This window comes from Bos mutus, chromosome 11 (genome assembly GCF_027580195.1).
Source record: "Bos mutus isolate GX-2022 chromosome 11, NWIPB_WYAK_1.1, whole genome shotgun sequence".
NCBI lineage: Eukaryota > Metazoa > Chordata > Mammalia > Artiodactyla > Bovidae > Bos > Bos mutus.
In genome coordinates, this window is record NC_091627.1 from 46,924,621 (window position 1) to 46,939,015 (window position 14,395).

General features: G+C 34.0%; 1 protein-coding gene across 7 annotated transcripts in view; it reads left to right on the forward strand.

Annotated features, from left to right (window-relative positions):
* The window catches only part of USP34 (ubiquitin specific peptidase 34), a 241,112-nt gene that overhangs the window by 203,270 nt on the left and 23,447 nt on the right, over positions 1–14,395 (forward strand). For 5 of the 7 annotated variants that reach the window (XR_011466043.1, XM_070379396.1, XM_070379401.1 and 2 more), the window contains 11 exons: positions 551–631; positions 1,337–1,414; positions 2,524–2,609; positions 2,982–3,150; positions 3,250–3,324; positions 4,732–4,883; positions 8,456–8,504; positions 8,590–8,694; positions 8,784–8,828; positions 9,551–9,655; positions 11,106–11,253. Coding sequence is in view for 6 of the 7 variants with exons in the window: in XM_070379396.1 (XP_070235497.1) it covers positions 551–631; positions 1,337–1,414; positions 2,524–2,609; positions 2,982–3,150; positions 3,250–3,324; positions 4,732–4,883; positions 8,456–8,504; positions 8,590–8,694; positions 8,784–8,828; positions 9,551–9,655; positions 11,106–11,253 (1,093 nt within the window). In the remaining variant the exon portion in view is untranslated. The remainder of the gene's footprint in view (positions 1–550; positions 632–1,336; positions 1,415–2,523; positions 2,610–2,981; positions 3,151–3,249; positions 3,325–4,731; positions 4,884–8,455; positions 8,505–8,589; positions 8,695–8,783; positions 8,829–9,550; positions 9,656–11,105; positions 11,254–14,395) is intronic. The other 2 variants (XM_070379398.1, XM_070379400.1) reach the window with 1 other exon arrangement.

Consider the following 14,395-nt stretch of genomic DNA (forward strand, 5'->3'; position numbering starts at 1 on the left):
TTTTCACTAAGGATTTTCTTCTGGAACTCAAGGAGTTAAAATTCTCTACAGTTGTCAGCAATTATATGTATGCATTAATGAGCAGTACAGTTCAGTAAAGGAGTTAAATATGTGATTAAGAGATATCTTGAAATTAATGGGAAATTGTCTAAGCTAAGTAAGTGTAAAATGTTTTTTGTTATCAAGAGACATAAATTGGTTTTAAACAGGAAAAGTGAATCATACTCAGATCCTATCTTATTTAATAGGAGCAAAAGATTCTACAGTGTGACATTTAAGAAGTCTAAGAGAAAAATAACATTCCACTTTGTTAAGCACTGCCAGTTGTTATCATGTGGGTTGTACACTAATATAAATGGCATCCATGGAATTCTGTATTGAGAAGACTTTGATTATGACTTTAGGCATTTTAGATTTTAGACTTTCTATCGAAGAATCTGTTTTGGTGAGAACTTAAAATAATTCAAATTTCAGTTAAAATTAAAATCCTTGTGTAATGTTTATCCCCAATTATTGGTTAAATATTAAAAATCACATGATTTTCTTACAGTGGTTTTTGGACCGCATGGCTGATGATGATTGGTGGCCAATGCAGATACTAATTAAGTGCCCTAATCAAATTGTGAGACAGGTAAGAAAAATTTTCTTTGAAAAAGTAGTAGTTTTCAAGTTGATTACTCTGAATTTGCCCATGAATATACTTTAACCCATTTAATTCATTTAATTCAATGAAAGCATTGAAAAGATTGACCTCTTACCACAAAAGTCACTTTGCTTTTATTTTCACCAGCCTCTTGGCAAATCAGCTATCATTCCATTTAAGTGATTAAAATAATTCACATTTCCTGGTTATGGGAAGATAGCTATAACTGCCTGTTTTCTCAGTTATGCGTATTGTACTCTGGAGATCACAGGATCGATGTGTGATATGTGAATTGTATTGATACTTTTTCAGTTCCTTAGATGCTCTAACCATGGTAGGGTACGGTAATAGCCTTGAAGTTAAATGAATAGTATATAACTTATTTCTGTGACAGATTCTGAACTATCACATGAATCAATTTATTTTTCTTAAACCAATGGAAAAATTAACAAGAAAGAAAAAACACATATATCCACTTACGATACAAAACCAAAAATTTAATCTGAAAGATGCTACTTTAAGTTATTCTTGATATATAATTCTTATAAAACTTTTTGATGTGTAAAATTTAGTGGTTTTTAGTCCTGTTCCCAAACATGCAACTATTATCTGTCTGTAATTTTATAATACCCTGAAAAGAAATCCCATACATATGAGCAGTCACTTCCATTTTATCCTGTTCCTTCTCTTCAGCCCCTGGCCACCATTCATCTACTTTCTATCTCTATGGATTTGCCTATTTTCACCATTTCACTTGAAGAAAATCACACAGTATGTGTTTTTTTGTGACTGGCGTGTTGTGGCTTATATCCGTAATTTATTTCTTCTTACTGCATAATAATATTCCATATATGAGATTTTGTTTCTCTGTTCAGCAGTTGATGAACATTTGTGATGTTTCCACTTCTTTGCTAGTTTGAATAACACTGCTGTGAACATTCGTGTATAGATATTTGTGTGGACATATGTTTTCAGTTTTTTTGGATATATACATAGAAGTGAATTGCTGGGTTGTATGGTCACTATATTTGACATTTTTAGAAATTGTCAGATTTTTTATCATGATGTCTGCACCTGTTTACATTCCCAGCAGCAATCTATGAAGGTTCCAGTTTTGCTACATCTTCTTCAGCATTTGTTATCATCTTGATTTTAGCCATCCTAATGGGTGTGAAGTAGTATATCATGGTTTGGTTTGTATTTCCTTTGGAAATAATGATATTGAACATCTTTTCATATGCTTATTGGCTATTTGTATATCTTATTTAGCGAATTCTTAGACTTTTTTTTAGCTGCACTGGCTGTTTGTTGCAGCACACAGGGCTTCTCTAGTTGTGGCGTGCCGGCTCAGTATCCCGGCAGCATATGGAGTCTTAGTTCCCCAACAAGGGATCGAACCTGTGTCCCCTGCATTGGAAGGTTTATTCTTACTACTGGACCACCAAGGAAGTCTCACCTCAGACATTTGTAATTCATATTTTTTTTGATAAACTTAAATTGTTTTCTCTTGGTCATTGAGTTTCTGATAAGCAGATACCCTTCCCCATTCCACTTTTATGAAAGAAATGGATGCCAGGTTTCTTCTGTATCTCCACTAGTGAAGAAGGTTTCATGAAACTTTGTAGTTAGCAATCTCTACTACCAATACCTATAGTTTATTGTTGCTTTTTCCATTATAAAACTGAATATTGCTTTTCAAGCTAACTCTACCTTTTGTCCTCAGTCTGTAGTGGAGACTCCAGGAAAGCTTTAGAATGTCAAAAGATAATCTGTGAGAAAAATATAAATGAGCAACAGAATTTTTGATCATGTTCATTTTTCAGTATCTTTGTTACCTGACATGACTTGTCTCTTACGTTGTCATATCTTTTCACTTTTAGATGTTTCAGCGTTTGTGTATCCATGTAATTCAGAGACTTAGACCTGTGCACGCTCATCTCTATCTACAACCAGGGATGGAAGATGGGTAAGAAGTATACCTTTTGAACTGAACATTTTAAGTTTTTTGATTACCTGCTTACAAAGTATTTTTAAATATCCACACTGAAATATTTAGGTTCTCCTGTTTTAAAAAGTCTATAATAATATAAATCAAGGAGGAAAATTTTTGTTTTATTTTTGTTTAATTGCATTTTCGAAATCCTCTACAAGGAACTTTGACTTGTCTTTTTGTTTTGATTTCAGTGAGAGAGAACTAGAATCCAACTGTTTGTATTGCTATCATTGGTGGTATTCATAATTATAAAGATGATAAATTCAGATTTTAATATTTCTCCTCCCAGAATATCTATCCCCAGACTTCATAGTTTCTCTAAGATACATAAAATTATGTTTTCAGGTCTGATGATATGGATGCTTCAGTAGAAGATATAGGTGGTCGTTCGTGTGTCACTCGATTTGTGAGAACTCTGTTATTAATTATGGAACACGGTGTAAAGCCTCACAGTAAACATCTTACAGAATATTTTGCTTTCCTTTATGAATTTGCCAAAATGGGTGAAGAAGAGGTGAGACTGTATCTTGTTTATTTTTGGTATTATATACTTATTTTTGGTATTTAAAACATAATTGTGTTTATATTTTTAAATCAATATTTTTGTTTTTAGAGCCAGTTTTTGCTTTCATTGCAAGCCATATCTACAATGGTACATTTTTACATGGGAACCAAAGGGCCTGAAAATGTAAGTACAGTTCTGCCTCATATCAGGGATATTTAGAGGCCATGGTTTCAAGTTGCACCATGGAAAGATAATAGATTTCCTTTTAAGTCCTGTCTAGCCCTGATATTAGGAGAAGGCAATGGCAGCCCACTCCAGTATTCTTGCCTGGAAAATCCCATGGATGGAGAAGCCTGGTAGGCTGCAGTCTGTGGGGTCACTAAGAGTCGGACACGACTGAGCGACTTCACTTTCACTTTTCACTTTCATGCATTGGAGAAGGAAATGGCAACCCACTCCAGTATTCATTCTTGCCTGGAAAATCCCTGGGAGAGAGGAGCCTAGTGGGCTGCCATTTATGGGGTCACACAGAGTCGGACACGACTGAAGCGACTTAGCAGGAGCAGCAGCAGCAGCCCTGATATTAAATGATTTTAGGAGTCTGTTTGGTTGATATTTTTAATGGATCTAGTGAGAGAAGAAACAATCAAGTAATACATTTCACTGGTATGGCCCAGGATCAAAACCAATAAATGTAGCAAAATGACCACCACCTGCTTTAGTTTCCCGTCAGCATATTGTGTTTTGGTGAACGTTTTTTCTGACCGTATTTTTAAAGCCCTTTGCTGTATTAAATTTGTATGTCTTCCAAAAATTCAGGTAGCTAGTCTGTTTATAATATTGAAAGTATTTTATCAATTGTATATTGTTTGTAATGACCATATTGGACTGAATGCTCTGTATGTTCTATCTTATTAAATTCTTGTTGCAACCCTAAGAGGTAAGTACTATTGTTATCTCCATTTTATAGATGGGCAACTTGAGGCATAAAGAAGTTAACTTATTTTAGATAACAGTGAGTTAGCATTTGATCCTTGATTAGACTCTTGAACAAAACTATTAGCCACTATGCGGTCATGGTTCTCCAGATATATACTGTTATTATCTAATTCCAGCCTAGGTGGTTACTTGTTCAGTATTGCATTTCAAACTTCTGATGAATATCTCTTTGACATACCTACTGTTTGGATTTTCTGAAAATTGCAAATATAGATTCCTTTATTTGTGTGACTGACGTTTTTATTAAATACTTTTTTTTTCCAATTCATATGAACTTTGATCCTGATTTATCTTTCAAAGAACTTACCTATAAGAAAAAGTTATTATTAAAGAATTTATCTCTTTAGGTAAGGTAAATACTCACAGTATTGGGAATTATTGTTCTTTACAGCTCTGCCTGTTAAATCTAAAATTGTCCTGAGTGTCATTTAGATTTTTAAAGTTAGAGTTAGGCCTTTGAATGTTATTTTTCATGATGCATGTTCCTGCCACTGTCTACCCTGCATTGTTGTATAAAATAATCAAGCTATTTGCTGTCAACCTAATGTTAAAAAATGAATATATTAAAAATGAATTGTGTTTATGTTCTAGCCTCAAGTTGAAGTGTTGTCAGAGGAAGAAGGAGAAGAGGAGGAGGAGGAGGAAGATATACTCTCTCTGGCAGAAGAGAAATACAGGCCAGCTGCCCTTGAAAAAATGATAGCTTTAGTTGCTCTTTTGGTTGAACAGTCTCGCTCAGAAAGGTGAAATGTTTCAACATTCAAAATGCTTAAAGCATGTTTGGTTTTATTCTTTTTACATAATTGTTTTATCATTCTTAATTCAGTGGCTTTGTTACTTAATTCTTTTTAAATAATAACATGATTCATCAACTCTTGTAGCATAAGTATTTCAGTCCTTTGTACCAAACTTTTACTTTGCCTCTGAGTCATGTTAGAAATATACATTGAAGAAATATACAGTAAAATATCTAGCAAAATTATATGTGCATTCATCTTTTAACCTAGCAACCCCACTTCTGGGATTCTGTTCCCAAAATACAGAAAGATGTATATTTATTGAAGCAATGTTTATAAACAGCAAAAGACTGAAAATGTCCACAAAGATGGGACTAGTTGAAGAAACAGCATTCCCTCTATAAGAGTACTCCATTGCAGAAAAAAGAAGAATATGGAATCTGTATATTACCATGAAGAGATCTTCAGGATAGATATTACTAAGGTGAAAAAAATGAAGGTGGACAAAAGTATCTATAGAATACTATTTTCTTTTTTTTTTTTTTGGGGGCCGCATGGTTTGGCTTGCAGGATCCCCGAGTCCTAACCATTGGACTGCCAAAAAATCCCCTACAGTATGATACTTTTTAAGACAGGGGAGGCTGAGAGAGACAAAATGAGTGAAAGTGTGTGTGTGTGCGTGCGCACGCGCGTGCGTGCACGTTCGTTTCTGTGTGCGCGTGTGCATTTGTTTGTGCGTGTGTGCATGCACAACCAAGCCTCATTATACATGGATCTCCAATTTGCAAATTTGCCTACTTAACTAAAATTTATTTGTAATCCTCAAATCAATACTTGTGAAGCTTTTATATTCATTTGTGGATTACAGAATGTACCAAAAATTTGGAGTTGATGTGACAACACACTTCCCCAGCTGAGGTCAGATGTCGTGACACTATGCCTTCTTGTTTCAGTTCTCATATTGTAAACAAACTTTTTTGCAGTATGTGCCACATTTTTCACATTTATGCTCTTTATTTGGTCATTTGGCTGTTTAAAAATGGTCCCAAACATAGTGCCAAGTGCTATCTAGTTTGTTCCAAAGTTCAAGAATGTGCTAATGGTCAACATTAAATCAGGTGTCTTGAAACAGAAGCACACATATGACACAAGGTAACATATTGATTTATCAATGAAAATGTTATGACCCTGATGTTCACAGGAACAAACTGTGTGTTTTCCCTATAAGCAGTGATTTGGTGTTCACTAATTCAGTGTTTGCATCTCCGTATAGAACATAAGTACTGCAAATGACAAGAATTGAGGGTTTTTTTTTTTTTTTTTAATTGAAGACTAAGTTTTTAAAAATACACTTTAAAAACAAGTTTCCAGTGGTTGTGGGGAGGAGAAAACAGACTGGAGGGGACAGGAATGGAAGTTTGACTTCTTTGAATGTAGTACATTGTTTTGTTTTTTAGATTTATTTTTGGAATCATGTGAATGTTTTATATGATTACAAACTTAATAAAATGCAGTCCCTAAAAATCAAAAGCAGACTGAAATAAATGAAACTAACTGTATATTGAGTTGGTGACATAAACACTGGAGAAGAATTAATTAAAGTGACTTTAGAACACATTGATTTAACTGTAATTTTTAGTGGTATGTACCTGAAAGACAAAGAAAAATTGTAAAATTATCTTAAAAGTGTTTTGCTAATTATATTGTTAGTATTAATATAACTAGAATTATTGTTCTGAAACTATGTTATCGAATAAAGTAAATAGATAATTGTTAACATCATTAGAAACCAAGATTTTCAGAAAAAGAAAAGAGGAGAAATATCAATATAAAATTGTAGAATGTTTATTTGACTTCTTCAACACTAAATTTGAATTTGGCAGTATCAGTAAAGTTCATGGTATATTTTGTCTTAAGCAAACAAAAAATGTATTATGTATCTCCCATTTTCTGAAAATGTCTAGAAACTCTGTCCAACCCAAAATCAATGAGTGCCACTGGCATCTAGATATTATTTACCACTGAAAAAAATGAAGGTCCCTTAGGAAAATGGCCAGTTCCAGGTTTTGGGCAAGAAATGAATGGGAAGCCTTGAACATTTTGTCATTTTGAAAAGCAGGGAGGCTATCAAAGACTGCTGGGGTCATGTTAAAACGTCTCAAGAGTCAACTTGAGGTATCTTTGGTCACAGACTGGACAACTTGAACATCAATAATAACAAGAAGTAACTGCAAGTGGACTAAAACATGTCATGGATGTTTACATCCATGAGTTCATAATGATACCTAAAAACAAAATTTTAAAAATCATTGGCAACCTTCGGAGTATATTAAGAAACCAAATGATAATTTTGAAAGCATATTAATAAAGGAACAGTATCAAGTGTTTATCTTACCTGCAAGAATTATACTTCATGGCAACCAGATTGTAAATGAGACACGCTCGTCGTCATAGAGGTATTTGAGCTAATAAATGAGCAAGTAGTGCTGGAATTGGGATACTAGTATTTTGTATCCCAAATGAAATAATGGATCTAGAAATTGATCATTGTGGGCTGAAAACATTAGAAAAAGAGGGACAACTTTTCATTGTGCCTTGTGATGAAAGTTCATACCACCGCTTACAAGGTATTCTTAATTAAAAAGTCAAAACTAGATCTGATCAAGTTTCTGGGTTTAACTACCAGTTTACAGGAAATATGGGGACAGAGGAATATGTTAAAACAACACAGTGAGGATATAATCAGCAAGATGGAAATGTGGGAAATTCTACACGACAAACCACCTACTCTTCAGCAGATTAAATTGCAAGATAAAAACAAAATCGGAGGGGAAACCAGTTGTCTAAAAGAGATTTAAAAGACATTTCAACCAATGGCAACAGAGGACTTTATTTGGATCCTGATTCAAACAGATTATAACTTTTTTTTTTTTTAAGAAACTTGAGGAAATTGTACATTGACTGGATCTTGTATGATAATAAGGAATTTTAATTTAGGTGTGAATAATGGTAGTGTTACATTTCTGAAGTTTATGTTTGAGATATATATTGATTTATGGGCTCAGTGATACAATATCTGAGTTGTTTCAGAATAGTTCAAATTGATTAAGTACTAGGTACAAATGAAACAACACTGACCATGAGTTGGTAATTTGACTGTTGGGATGCTTACACTATTTTTGCATGTGTTTGAAATTTTATTTACTAAGTTGAAGAAATATGCAGTAATTTTAAACTTGAAAGTGAAATTCTTTATTTCTTCAAAGTTTGCTTTGTTTTAAAGGTCCTCGTGTCAGAAAAGCTCTCTAAATTAAATCCATCTTAGTGCATGAACATATTGAGTTAATTAAACGGAAATAAAGTAGCTTTGGACTTCTATATATAAATCTTGGAATTTTAAAAAATTGTCCAAAAGGTGTCTAATGAACAAGTCTAACAGAAAGTTCAAAAATCATTTTATGATGGTGTCTTGGTATACTTGTAACTGAATCAACAATGTTGTTATGTATCATGACTCAAATGGCTCTAAATTAGTATAGAGGAAAGAAAAACTTATTTCCACTAATGTTTTCTTTCAGGCATTTGACACTGTCACAGACTGACATGGCGGCATTAACAGGAGGAAAGGTAATACCTTCTTAATATTTAGACCACTTGATAATCCCAAAAATAACAAAACAATTCTTAAATGAACAACTTTTGCTTTTGACAGGGATTTCCCTTCTTGTTTCAACATATTCGTGATGGCATCAATATAAGACAAACTTGTAATCTGATTTTCAGCCTTTGTCGATACAATAATCGACTTGCAGAACATGTAAGTACTGAGAAACAGTCAAAAGTTTTTTGGTAATTTTTGGAAGAATATTCTGAAATTCTCCTCCCCCCACTTTTTTTTTGTTTTAGATTGTATCTATGCTTTTCACATCAATAGCAAAATTGACTCCTGAGGTATGTAGACATTTGTTAATTCATGTTTTTCAAATTACTGTGAGCACTGACCATGCTTTCAGATGAACCTTTCTAACTGTTCTTGAGGAAAAGTTTGTCAAGGCTTCCCCCATTATATAGTAACCTATTTTAAAACTTGAATAAATTGAATTACCTCTTCATGTCTTATCACAAATGTCATTTTCCCAGTTAAATTAACATATAATTTGAACATATCAGTGTGTCACCTAGGTACTAAGCTTTAAAGTTGTTTGGTTTGAAGCATATGTCATATTGTACCTTGGAAGAAAGTGAACTAACTAAAATTCTGCTTAGGTGGATAAATATGTATCTTTTTAAAAATGAAAATGTTATAGCTATTTTGAGAATACATTTCAAATATTAATATGAATTCTACCTCAGCAAGCAAAAGTTGCTACAGGAAACTTTTAATCTAAACTTTTCTATAAACATGGCTGTCTCATTAACTAGAGTTTTTTTTCCCCCTAAATTGACATCCAGAAAACTATATTTTCTGTTACATGTGGCTGCTGCACAATTGACACTGTATCCTGAGCTCATCCTGCTGATTTATGATAGTTCAGGTTCATATGTATGAGTACTAATCTCTCTAACCTAATACAGCAGATTTAAATGTGATCTGTAGAAGAGTTATATTTGTTTTCTAGCAAAAGTAAGTGATTCACCAGATCTAAATACGCAGTCATGTATGTGTCTTATAGGCAGCCAATCCTTTCTTTAAATTGTTGACTATGCTAATGGAGTTTGCCGGTGGACCTCCAGGAATGCCTCCCTTTGCATCTTACATTCTGCAGAGGATATGGGAGGTAAGTCTTGTAGATGTTCTAGTATTTATTTTTCTAATACAATCGCTGCCATTTTAAGTACTAGTTTCTTCTTGCTTGGGTAACTCAAAATGGTTTTAGTAAGTCACAGGTCAAGAGAAGAAAAGATGGCTTTTAGTCAGAAGATCTAAAGGAAGAAGAGTTTCTGGCTAGTTAGTGTCTCAGATGTTTAAAGACTTTCTTGTAGAATCATAAACAACCTTTAGTCCATATGAGGTTCTCATTCCCATTCCCCTGCTCTCAAAGATTCCATGAAGTGGTAGAAGCCCTAGAAATAAAAACTAGCTGCTTTCAGTAGTTGATAGAAAATACAGAGAAAGCACCAAACACTACCTTTCTTCTAGAATTACTGCTGAGGTTACAGAATTTCTTACTGAGTGTTGGAAATGCCCTCTCGCTGGTCTAGGGGCTTGGTGGACTTTTTCTCTTGATAGGCCAGATAGTAAATATTTTAGGTTTTGTGGGCCATATGGTCTCTGTCAACCACTCAACTGCTGTTTTACCATAAAATCAGCCATAGACAAAATATAAATGAGTGGGCATGGCTATGTTCCAATACAAACTCAAAAACAAGCAAACCACAGAATTTGTCCTGCAATCCCTAATTTTCCAACCTCTAGATTTCCATGAAGAAAATCTTTCCAGCAGTATACTGAGCTAGTTTTCATTCTCAATTATAGTAGCAGATTGGTCAAACAATAAGAAAAGTAAAGATGGAAACTTCAAGGAATTAAAGCACTTTAATGTATACTTTAAAAAATTTTAATTTTGTTCATTTGTTTTTATCTATGCTGGGTTCTTGTTGCTGCACAGGCTTTTCTCTAGTTGTGGCAAGCAGGGGCTACTCTCTAGTTGTGATGTGAGGGCTTCTCACTGCGGTGGCTTCTCTTGTTGCTGAGCATAGACTCTAGAACATCTGGACTTCGGTAGTTGCAGCATGTGAGCTCAGCAGTTGCAGCTCCCAGGCTCTAGAGCACAAAGTGTCAGTAGTTGTGCTGCAAAGGCTTAATTGCTCTGTGGCATGTGTGATCTTCCTGGACCAGGGATTGAACCTGTGTCATCTGCACTATCAGGCGGATTCCCGTCCACTGTACCACCAAGAAAGCCCTGAAAACAGTTTTAAATAAGTTTGTAAACTTAAGACCTAAAAGTCATTGGGTTTCTCTTATTGGTCCTTTGCTAGAATCCTTGGTTAATATAATTTGATTTTGTAAACTATTGAGAAAAACTTTTTGAACATATTCCTGTTAATAAAAATAAATTGCTTTAAAAATGGGAGAAAAAAACATGGGTGTGAAACTTCTTTCAGGTTCTAGTTTTCAGGAAACTGTTTTAGCTTTCAAGTGTCTAATGTATATACCAAAAGTCAGTTTGAAAGAGTAACTGCTCACGCACTTAGACTTACATTCTGTTCTTGTCATTTTACTTGTAGGTGATTGAATACAATCCTTCTCAGTGTCTGGATTGGTTGGCAGTGCAGACACCCCGAAACAAACTGGCGCACAGCTGGGTTCTACAGAATATGGAAAACTGGGTTGAGCGGTTTCTTTTGGCTCACAATTATCCTAGAGTCAGGACTTGTAAGTCAAATATTCAGAATTTAACAAACCGTTTGTTGTTCCAAGTTTTGTTTTTAAGGTGATTATAGTATGCTCATTGTATATAATGCAAAAAGACTCTTAGAGATACTCTTGTTTATTTTTGAAATACTGTTTTAAAGGCCAAAGTTTTATTAGTATTTGAAAACCTATGACAGTATTTTACAAATATCTGTAATTTTTTTTTTTTTTTAAGTATAGGAAACTCTTTCTTGGGTGACATCACCACCACCATCATTTTTGTTTCCTTTTTTGGTAGAGTCACAAAAGCATGATCAGCATTAGTGAAGAGATCTTGTCTTAAAAATAACTTGAGAAGGCTAAGGGTAAAAGTAGCAATAAAAACAGTACAGGCTGAGAGAAAATATTCTCTAAAGTTATGGGAGTTAAATGATGACTATCTTTATTGTATCCAGGCCAGAAGGGAATAAGCAAAGATCTTGGAAGACAGATGGACAAATAGCAAAAATAGATATTTCACAGAATAGGAAACTGCTCATAAATACACACAGTGTTTTCTTTTGATAGTATTAAATAAAAATCAAAGTGGTTCATTCTTAAAAATTCTTTAATCATTCAATTTAGTCATTAAAATTGTATTTCCTAGTTTTCTATTGAGAGCGCAAACAATGAGTGACACTCTGAAAGCAGCAAGCACATCGAATACCCAGATCCATGTTTTTGAATAACATTTCTAGTAAAATGAATCACAGTTCCTGGGAGAAATGGCTGATTATAGGACTGGGGCAGGGAATAAACAAGATGAGCCTGGAGCATCTTGTAGAACCAGAAAGTAATGAAATGCTCCAGAAACAATGATAAGGATATGTTGAAGGGACATAGAATCAACCTGATGATCTCCCAGTCTCCAAACCTGGAACACATTGGGTCGAAAAACAGTTAACATAGCACTGAATCATAATCCAAAGTATAAATGTCCATGAGTCCATGCTAATACAAATGAATGATTGAATAAACAAATAAATGAGGAGGCGCATCCCCCATACACAAGAATTCCAAATCATTTTTGTATATCTTTCCCCTCCAAAGGTGGAGTGTAATTTCATACCCTTTGAGTATCAGCTTTAGTGTCTTGCTTTCAAAGAACAGAGTATTACAGATAGAGAAAATAACTTTTAAAGTCAAAAAACTTGACAAACATTAACTCTGGCAGGTAATTAATGTTAAAAGTGTCACTAATAAGTCATACTGATAGCATGTGCCCTTGGTATAATGTGATACAAGGGGCACTTCATTATGTGGTCTTCCTCCCCAAATCCTATAACCTTAGTCTACTCTACATCACATAAACTCATTTGAGGGACATTCTACAAAAATACTGGACCACTACTCAAAACTACTATGGTCTTCAAAAGAAAGTCCGACAAAGTGTCACAGTCAAGAGGAGGTTAAAGAGACATGACATCTGAATCTGGTGTATCCTAAATGAGATCCTGGAAGCAGAAGAACATTACGACAAAACTATTAAAATCTAAAGTGTGGAACTGAGTTAAAAGTAATGTGTCAGTGTTGGTACACTACAAGTGTACTGTAGTAATAATGTCACAGTAGAAGTGGGAGAACATGTGTCAGTCATGGGTACACATGGATTGGCAGTGGTGCTCTGCTCGTAGGCTTTTCTTCTTATCAGTTTAGGCAACACCACAGTAATGGGATATTTGTAAGAGCGGACACATATGCTGGTTGGTATTTATGTCCTGACTCCGGACCATAAGACAGTTAAAAACCTATGTTGAACCACCTTTCCTCCTTCCGCCCCCCGCCCCCCCAAAAAAAAGGGAAGGAAAGCTTTTTAGCTAGCTGGTACACCTAACATACATAATGGTGCTGAAGAAAGCATCTCATACATTGCAGTGACTTTGTAAGTTAATATTATCCTTATAAAATGCAGTTTAGCAGTATGTACCAAGATCCTTAAATTTTTTTTTTTTTCCCTTTTTTTCAACTCCGTAATACCATTTCAGGGATTCTAGTATAAGTAAGTCATCCAATATATGAATGTCCAATAGCATTAGTTATAATTGTGAAAAATTAAAACTAGATGTTTAGATAGGAAATAGTTATGCATCATTTAAAAATTAAAATAATGAAGACTGTAGAAATATGAAAGCATGCTTTTGAATGTTTGAACATAGGAGCCAAATATTTAAATAGAGTAATATAACTCAGTAAGAATTAGGGTAACGTGTAGAAGAAAAGCTACAGAGAAATACTTTTAAATCCTACAAAATTGTAAAGAATAACTGTTTAAAATGTTTAGAGAAAAGAAAAATGGTGACATGATAGATGGCCTAGAATAGTTGAGTTACCTTGTAGAAATGGAAGTTTTATTCTAAGTTCTCTAGAACTGGGAATTCTTAAATTATATTCTAGCAAGGCAGTTTTTAGAAAGATGGTCTTTTCTTTCACATTGACCTTCATGTTTGTTCTCAAAGATAGATATAATTTAAAAGTTGTGTTCTTCTCCCTAGCAGAACTTACCTTTTTATTTAAAAGCACGGAACTTTTATAGAACTAAGTAGATGGTTAAGTATCTGATAAAGCAAAACAAAATGTTAATTATAGACTTTATGTGGTGGGTCCATGGGCCATTATTTGGTAGAGTGTTTTCAACCTTTCAGGGTATTTGGGATTTTTTTCATAATAAAATATTGGGTTAAAAGTATTTAACTTAAACTGAATAATTCCTTTAATCAAAAATTTTTTTCTCAATTGCAGTTTTATACAAAATTATTCAAGATGACACCTACATGCCAAGTTTTTATATTTGAAACACATACCAAATTGAGCCTAACTGAAACAGACTAACCAGAGCAGTGTATAGTTAGTTGATAAATATATAGAAAATGGAGTGTTGCGCAAAAAGTAAAGTCTAATTTGAAGTAAATCTGTAAAAGAGTTTACAGTTAATTTAGAAACCCTAACATCATTTGCTTTGGCAGTACAAATGAAGTTATCAAATTATAGGTAGAATAGTGGGAGACAGAATTAGTAGGTGTATTGCAAAGGGCTGTGCTAAGCCATTAGATGCCTTGAGAAGGCTCTGTATTGAATATTGGTAACAAGATTAACTCATGAGTCTGACAATCAGTGTTTGAATTCC